The sequence below is a fragment of the Cherax quadricarinatus genome, chromosome 53 (genome assembly GCF_038502225.1).
Source record: "Cherax quadricarinatus isolate ZL_2023a chromosome 53, ASM3850222v1, whole genome shotgun sequence".
Classification (NCBI taxonomy): domain Eukaryota; kingdom Metazoa; phylum Arthropoda; class Malacostraca; order Decapoda; family Parastacidae; genus Cherax; species Cherax quadricarinatus.
Window position 1 is genome coordinate 10092462 of NC_091344.1, and position 9288 is coordinate 10101749.

The 9288-nt window shown below is 36.2% G+C and overlaps 2 protein-coding genes across 2 annotated transcripts; one reads left to right on the plus strand and one right to left on the minus strand.

Annotated features, from left to right (window-relative positions):
• Positions 1–1016: 1016 nt before the first annotated feature.
• LOC138854225 (cuticle protein 7-like) lies at positions 1017–6654 on the minus strand. Its single transcript, XM_070096235.1, has 4 exons — positions 6578–6654; positions 1971–2043; positions 1599–1709; positions 1017–1397 (listed from the first exon to the last, which is right to left on the minus strand). Exons 1-4 carry the CDS (start codon positions 6652–6654, stop codon positions 1101–1103), a joined length of 558 nt encoding a protein of 185 aa, XP_069952336.1. The 3' UTR covers positions 1017–1100.
• Positions 6655–6767: 113 nt separating this feature from the next.
• LOC138854226 (cuticle protein 7-like) lies at positions 6768–8238 on the plus strand. Its single transcript, XM_070096236.1, has 3 exons — positions 6768–6779; positions 7554–7664; positions 7854–8238. The coding sequence occupies exons 1-3, from the start codon at positions 6768–6770 to the stop codon at positions 8148–8150; spliced, it is 420 nt and encodes a 139-aa protein (XP_069952337.1). The 3' UTR covers positions 8151–8238.
• Positions 8239–9288: the final 1050 nt, after the last annotated feature.

A 9288-nucleotide genomic window follows, 5' to 3' on the forward strand; every position in this document is an offset into this window, starting at 1 on the left:
TTAGCAACTTCAAGATCCAAATTGTATTTATAAATCTTCATATAAAAACTATTTGATTATGAATTCCACCGAAAATACTGATGGCAATGCTTATGAAACCTAAGTGTTTATAGGAAAGTTAATTTAGATAGCATTTCACACTGAAATCGCAGTAATGAAGGGGGCTGATAATTTGCAAAAATAAGAGAATTAAACAGGCAACTGAGGTTGGAAAAAATGTACCAGATTACACGGAAATTGAATATTAATAAGCTCGAGGATTAGTTCACTGAATGATATGTTCGTAAACAGTAAATCTGTATTGTCGTATTACTGGCTTGTACTAGACGAAACAAAAAAAATAAGAAAAATAGATGAAAGTAGAAGAGCGCAATCTGTTGTATTCAGGTTTTGATAAGATTACTCGTACTATATGTAGCAGGTTTATTTCACAACTGCAAGAAAAAATAAAGGATGATATCTACACTCATGGAACTTTCTCAAATTCTCAAGAAATCACAGAACAGAATAAATGTTGGAAATATATATGATTAATTAAACCTATGATAACTAGGCATTTAACAGCGTGCAACATTTGCTTCAGTTAATGTAATAGGTGGATAAATGGATACTCAATTACTGAAACAGCCAAGAATACACTTAATACCATCACTTCAGAGTCATTTATTTAATTAACCTAAAATGTATCTCGTCTATGATGGACTCTCCACCCATGGAATTAGCAAAAATTTATAGTCTTGCCATGTTTTATTGCACTTAAGTATATGCTGAAATACGCCAGACCAGTATATTATCTTATATAATTGTCAAAGTCTTTGGTGACTAAAGTAAAATTAACACAAACCCAGTGAAATGAGACTTAAATTATGCTGATCTTTCTTTTATCTAAAAAAAAAACTTACAAAAATAAAGTTTTCTATAATTTCTAAGGGGTTTATTCTTATTAAAACAAATATGTTTTGAATTTATTGTTTATTAAATGCAGAATGGCATTTACATACGTTCATAAAATTTAAACATGTCGCTAAGGTAAATATCCAGAAAAAAAACAGTTAAATCGAGATAATAATTCCGAATCTTATGTGAGTCTAAATTGATGTTTACTCATAATGTGGGGGAGGTGGGTAGGGTGTTGGGTGGGAAGGGTATGATGGCTTGTATGTTGGGTGGGCGGGGTACGAGGGTTTATGTGCTGGGTACTGGGCTTCTCCCTCATAGTTCACCACAGCCTCCAGACCATCACCGTTGTCCTGGTAATTGACGGTCTGCTTGCGGCCATCGGGGAGGTCCACCGAGTAACTGCCTTCAGTTCTGTAGCCGTCGCGGGTCTCAGAGTGACCGAAGTTTGCGCCGTAGTGGTCCGCTACACCATAATTGAAGGTGTATTTGGGAGGTTCCTGGGAAAACAAAATTCACAGTACATTGCAAACTATATAAATCTAATAAATATAATTAAAACAATAAAATTTTGCAATGAATCTAATAAAACTGTTCTAAAATACATAACTAACCAAATTAGTCTGTCATCTCTTTTTTATACATGTATTTTAATGTGTTCAGTAACTGTTATTAATGATCAATAGACACATCTTCCTCACCTCTGGGTAGTGCGGCTTGTGGTAGTGAGATGGAGCTGGGTAGGCTGGTGGAGAATGGTGAACAGGAGCCTCACCAGCCGCCACGGCCAAAATGCAAGCAATAAGAAAGACCTAAAAATATATATATGTAAATATATAATATATATTATATGCCTTTTAAAATTCATAAATGCTGGAAACTATTGATTTCTTAATCTAAGTTATGCTGTTATGCATCAACTCTTACATTTAGCTGAAACATCTTATCCAATTTTTCTTTAATGCTTTCCTATTTAATAGACAGAAGGAAAGTGCTTCTGTATTTAGCCAATTTTTCGCTTGAGGATCAATCCAGTCGTTATCTTTACTAAACAATTTCTTGGTATTTTATACCTTTAGTTTCATAATTATCTTCTTCCTCTGACTTCCTAATTTACGATTTGCGGAAACATTGTCTATAACAGTTCTTTAATACATTTTACTTTGTATTGTCATTTTATTCTTACGCTATAATTCTTACATTATGTCTTATTCCCCCCTTCCCTTCAATGAAGATACTAAAATTTTCTTTTATTCGTCTTCTCTTCTGTCAATCTTACATTATTAACCAAGATAGCCAGACTTTGTCTCCAACTTTTCTATTAAATGCATACATCTCTGACATCAAATTAGAAGTTGTGTACAATTCCAATAAGTTGAAAAACAAGACGCATATGTTACACTTGGGTATCATTATGGCCGCAAATCTTGCCTGCACAACAAGCTTCTTCAGTCAAAAATAGCTTAGTACAACTTTGGAGATTATTTCTAATATCTCCAGTGAGTTTTTTGCCTCTTTTCGAATGAAGAAATATATTGTGTAGGCGAAACGTTTTTATAATAAAAATACTCAAGTATTGTACATGTCTCTTTTTCATCTACATCTCTGATGCTTTTTTTTTTTTTCATTTTCAGTTTGATTAGCACCGCACTCAATTCTTTCATACGAAGTTCCAGCTCCTTTTCGCTTCCTGATAAATTGTTCCTTCCTTCTCTATACATTAAATCTCTATATATATTTCATTGTCTACATTTCACAACCAATCAAATTATTCTATTTATCTTTTTTTTTACATTTTTGTCTCATCTAGCATATCAAAACCTTCATTCTTTTCTGACAATTTTAATTCATTGCTTTCTCGGGAAACAAAAACAGCACAGGACTAAGAGTCTGAACGAGAAATTATTGGGGTCCAACACCCCACACTGAAGATTAGAGTCATTACCATACCTTGAGAGTCATGCTGGAGTTGTGATGCTCAGAGGTGCGCTGCGTCTGATTATATACGCTCCTCCAAGTGACTTTCCCTAAACATTTCTAAATATTTAGGAACAGTTATTACATTGTGTGTGTGTGTGTGTGTGTGTGTGTGTGTGTGTGTGTGTGTGTGTGTGTGTGTGTGTGTGTGTGTGTGTGTGTGTGTGTGTGTGTGTGTGTGTGTGTGTGTGTGTGTGTGTGTGTGTGTGTGTGTGTGTGTGTGTGTGTGTGTGTGTGTGTGTTTGTGTGGTCGATGGTTCTTCCGGGGAAGATATTACACTGAATAGATAATGTGATTATCATGTAATTATTGATAGGCTGTAGAAAAAATAGTTTTTTTTTTTTTTAAATTAATTGTGCTTGAAATACAAAGAAAAATCACCATGTTAATTTGTTAACGTGAATAACAAGAGTTCTGATCATTTTAGCACGTCGGAAGATTAAAAAAAAAAAAAAGTGAAGACTCTTGGAAGGAAAAACTGAGCATAGTATTGTTGCGTGGAGATGCCGACTAGAAGGTACTGGCTCTCACGAATTTCCCAACTCTGTAATAGACAGAGTTGGAAGGAAATAAATGCAGTCTCAACACACACAAGTTAGAGGCAGGCGATGTATGACAGCTACATCCTAATGTACAACTAGGGAGTTTGCTTCATTCTTTTTTTGAACCTCTAACCAAACGACATGAATATAATAGGTGTTTGAGGTTGATTCCTTAATTGTAACTGAATCGCTGTTATCCATAAATGCTCTTAACTCCATGAGTATCAATTATGACATGTATGTGTCAGACACCAGACGCATGTATGGTAGAATTAAAGACAGTGGAGTCATTGTACACCTGTAGATTCCATCTCATATTTGTCTTCAGATGCATGATAGGCCTAATGAATTGGCAAAGGGGGAATGCATCACAATCTTGTTGTGTCACTTAGTAATTTGGGGACATGAGCTTGAGACTGAGTGACAATGGCATCAGTATGTCAATCTAGCATCATTCTGTCATACAGGAGGTGCTGCATGTCAATGATGCATCAAAAAAAAAAATGAACAGTCTCTTGAATTTCACAACTGCAGGGCTACGGCTGAGCTGTAAGTCTTCCTAGGAGGTTGTATCACCAGCTAATGTAGTCGTAACTAATGCAAACTCTGGCAGATAGACTATTGTCACCCTGCATCATTACTTACTAGAATGCAAATTCAGAGAAAAGCTCACTCACAAATTATGAAAAAATGCCGAAATATTTCGACCACACAGTATTACAGACAAAAAATTACCATGTAATCTGAATATATACTTTGACTTTGCCTATTGTAAATAACTCATAACCACTTATATTTTTGTAAAATTAAACTATTTCTTTCAAAAATAAACATTGCAATCTGCTTAGTTATCAAAATTTTGGGGGTCAGGCCTTGGACCAATTATGTGCCATAGTAATCTTTTGACTATCGCTTGCTGGATGGGTATGGGATGGGTATGAAGGTATTATACTAACTATTTAACCAAATTTACGCCACTACAAAATCTTTTGCACTTAATTTTGTATAGAGTAAGCAATAGCAAAATGTAATTACTTCTGAAATATCGGAAAAGATAATAATCTTTAGATAGCATCATGTTAATACTGGAGCTGATGAAATTAACGGAAAAAACTTTTCACTCAGCAACGATGTTGGAATTCTCGGAGTGAAATTTGACTGGAATAATTATGAAGAAATTTAATACGGATCTTCCTAGCAAGGCATCCAAGATACTAGGAGTGACCTAAATCCTAGTAACGAAACATTTCTATAAAGATTTTCGTGACTAAGGAATGGAGATTATCTGGAAGTCATTGAAAGGCTTTACAGTATTATCAATGTGTAGGCGAGAAACTACAAAGTGGGACATACTCAAAGTGAGAGTAAATATACTCCTTATTTGCAAGATCTGCAATAAAGCCCTTCATAATTATTTCAATCAGATCTCACTCCTAGTATATCAACTTCATTGCTGAGTGATAAGTGTTTTCCGTTTATTCTTTCATCAGTTCTAGCAGTAAGGTTGGGTTTTCTCAGAAGCAACTGTATGTTCTTATTGCTTATCCTATACAGATTTAGGAGCAGTTTAGTGGCTGAAGTGCATGAAATTTTGTAATGGCGTAAATTTGGCTAGTAGTTAACATTTCCTAGAGTGGGATGAATCACTTTCCTTGTGTACATGAGGCAGTAGCTGTTATATACCTCCTGTCTTTTCCTTTGTGAATTGGGATTATATTTGCTTCCTTCTAACTTTGTAATAATAAGAGTTGAAAATTTTGAGATAAAGCCAATCCTTGCTGGTCAGCTTTTCTTCGAACCGATACTAAGTTTTCCTCTTATGAGCCTTCAGTACTTTTTAAATCTTCCAATAAGTTATAATTTTCTGAAGTTTCTTTATATTTTAAGCACAATGAGTTTAAAAACTAATTACTGTGGCCTTTTAATTATCAATATTTATGATACGACAAGGTCCTAAATGCACCAGAAGACAAAAAGAATGCAGATGTAATATATATAGACTTTGCAAAAGCCTTCGACAAGTGTGACCATGGCGTAATAGCGCACAAAATGCGTGCTAAAGGAATAACAGGAAAAGTCGGTCGATGGATCTATAATTTCCTCACTAACAGAACACAGAGAGTAGTCGTCAACAGAGTAAAGTCCGAGGCAGCTACGGTGAAAAGCTCTGTTCCACAAGGCACAGTACTCGCTCCCATCTTGTTCCTCATCCTCATATCCGACATAGACAAGGATGTCAGCCACAGCACCGTGTCTTCCTTTGCAGATGACACCCGAATCTGCATGACAGTGTCTTCCATTGCAGACACTGCAAGGCTCCAGGCGGACATCAACCAAATCTTTCAGTGGGCTGCAGAAAACAATATGAAGTTCAACGATGAGAAATTTCAATTACTCAGATATGGTAAACACGAGGAAATTAAATCTTCATCAGAGTACAAAACAAATTCTGGCCACAAAATAGAGCGAAACACCAACGTCAAAGACCTGGGAGTGATCATGTCGGAGGATCTCACCTTCAAGGACCATAACATTGTATTAATCGCATCTACTAGAAAAATGACAGGATGGATAATGAGAACCTTCAAAACTAGGGAGGCCAAGCCCATGATGACACTCTTCAGGTCACTTGTTCTATCTAGGCTGGAATATTGCTGCACACTAACAGCACCTTTCAAGGCAGGTGAAATTGCTGACCTAGAAAATGTACAGAGAACCTTCACGGCGCGCATAACGGAGATAAAACACCTCAATTACTGGGAGCGCTTGAGGTTCCTAAAACTGTATTCCCTGGAACGCAGGCGGGAGAGATACATGATTATATACACCTGGAAAATCCTAGAGGGACTAGTACCGAACTTGCACACGAAAATCTCTCACTACGAAAGCAAAAGACTTGGCAGACGATGCAACATCCCCCCAATGAAAAGCAGGGGTGTCACTAGCACGTTAAGAGACCATACAATAAGTGTCAGGGGCCCGAGACTGTTCAACTGCCTCCCAGCATACATAAGGGGGATTACCAACAGACCCCTGGCAGTCTTCAAGCAACAGTCTGGTTGATCAGGCTCTGATCTACCAGGAGGCCTGGTCACAGACCGGGCCGCGGGGGCGTAGACCCCCGGAACTCTCTCCAGGTAAACTCCAGGTAATATCTTACTCAGAAGAGTCATCAGCTGTAGCTAATGACTCTTCTGACATGCTATCTGTATACAGCATGTCTACAGGCAGGGACATGCTGTCTGTAGACAGCATGTCCCTGTATATTTAGAAATAATTGGGGAAAGTCACTTGGAGGAGCGCTATATAACCAGACTCAGAGCACCTCTCACCATCACAACTCCATCAACATGGCACTCAAGGTACGGCAATGACTGTCTGTCTTCAGTGTGTTGCGTTGGTTCCCAGTATTTTCTCATTCAGACTCTTAGTCCTGTGATGTTTATTTTACCTAGGGAGCAATTACTTCCTCGGAATGAATGGAATTTTTTTTATGGTAGATAAGAGACAAATGTGGCAAAAAAGGATAAATAGAATATTATTTTGATTGTTAAAGAATGTGATTTCAAGCACAGACCTGAATTATAATTTGTTAGGATGAGAAAAGAGCTGACACTTAGCATGAAGGAAATAGATGAGGCTGTAATCAAACCGAAAATGGGAAATATCAGAAATGAGCGCGATTGATAAAGCGATAAATAAATTAGAGGGGAAACAAAGTGTTATAGCATTGTTTAACTCATGTATGAAGGGAGAGATATCCAAGGATTAGCAGGGAGGATTGCAGTTTCTTCATAACATTTTCTTCGTAAAATATACCAAAGAACTGTTGCTGGAAGAAAATGAAAATGTAGATTATAAGAGATAATGTGTAAAATACAGAAAACTTGCTTGGCAAATATACAAAAATAACGTTTCGCTTGGTCTGCAGACAAAACATTCTAAATAAAGTGTACAACCTACTTTTGTGCCTTTATTACAAAAAATCTTTTTAAGGGGGGAGAATGAGGTGTACCGAACAAATTTTCTTCTTGAAGCATGTAAGTGAGCAGTATTTAGAAGTGGAAATGAATTGATGGTTACGTCAATGGATCTGGAAGGATCATACAACCTTCATATGACATAAATATTTTCAGGTTTTTCTCATTGCTTGCATTTTGGCCGTGGCGGCTGGTGAGGCTCCTGTTCACCATTCCCCACCAGCCTACCCAGCTCCATCTCACTACCACAAGCCGCACTACCCAGAGGTGAGGAAATGTGTCAGTTAATAATATTTGCTGCCCCATTAATGTATATTCGTGTATAAAGAGCTAATTTTGTTACAGTAATGTATTTTAGGACCATTTTATTAAGATCATTGCAAAATTTTATTATTTTAAATATATTCGATATATTTATATAGTCTGCAATGTATTGTGTGAATTTTGTTTTCCCAGGAGCCTCCCAAATATTCCTTCAATTATGGTGTAGCGGACCACTACGGCGCAAACTTCGGTCACTCTGAGACCCGCGACGGCTACAGAACTGAAGGCAGTTACTCGGTGGACCTCCCCGATGGCCGCAAGCAGACCGTCAATTACCAGGACAACGGAGATGGTCTGGAGGCTGTGGTGAACTATGAGGGAGAAGCCCAGTACCCAGCACATAAGCCCTCGTACCCCGCCCACCCAACATACAAGCCATCATACCCTTCCCACCCAACACCCTACCCACCTCCCCCACCATACGAGTAAATATCAACGTCGAATCAAATGTGATTCAAGAAATATTACCTCCATTTGACTATATTTTCTGACTGTTTACCTGAGCGACGTGTGTAAATTTCATTGAGGTATATAATTACTATTTTGCATTTAATAAAAAAAATAAATTCAAAACTTATTTGTCTTAATAAGGAAAACCCCTTAGAAATTATAGAAACTTTATTAATAACTATACCCACTTATTAAGAGAAAAATAGCATAAATATAGCATCATTGTATTTTGCTTGTGTAAGTTCCTTATGGTCAGCACTAACTTTCCTAGTCACTCGAGATAACAAACTTGTCTTAAATTTAATCTTTAAACTGTGCAGAAGAGGTTAACTTCGAATACTTAAGTAATATATAACTTGGTTAAATAGTAGGATTTTTCCCTAAAGGGGGAATTTCTTTAGGATTTTCACTCTATAATCGATGCAATATATTTCAACTTCTATATATGACACTTAAGTCACGATGTTAAGTGCATTCTTGACTGTTTCAATATTCGAATATCCATACCTCAACATATTACTTTACGTAATTGAAAAAATGTTGCATCTTTTTTTTAATGCTGCTACTGCTTTTCTATGGTTTCTAAATTCTGAGAAATAATGTCATGAGTGTGTTCATCTCACTGTATTTCTTCTCAGGGAGTTGCGAAAGAAACCTGCCACAGATCCAGGTTGTCTAATCTAAACCTGAATGCAACCGATTCTATTCTTCTATTTCCACCTATTTTACTGTAAACATCTTCAATTCAGTGCAACCCGATAGTAACACAGTCACTGTTTCCTAACATATCATTCGGTGAACTAATTCTCAAGATTATTAATATTTAGTTTTCCTGTAACCTGCGGCGCTGTTTCCAGTGCATTAGTTTGTCAGATTATTAGTTTCTTTATTACCTGCTACTTCAGCAAGAGAAGTTACCAAAACAATTTTTACAACAAATTTGTAATTTTCCAATAAAGTATAATTTCTTATGCTCTAAACTATATTAATAGTTTTGCGTATATATATATATATATATATATATATATATATATATATATATATATATATATATATATATATATATATATATATATATATATATATATATATATATATATATATATATATATATACA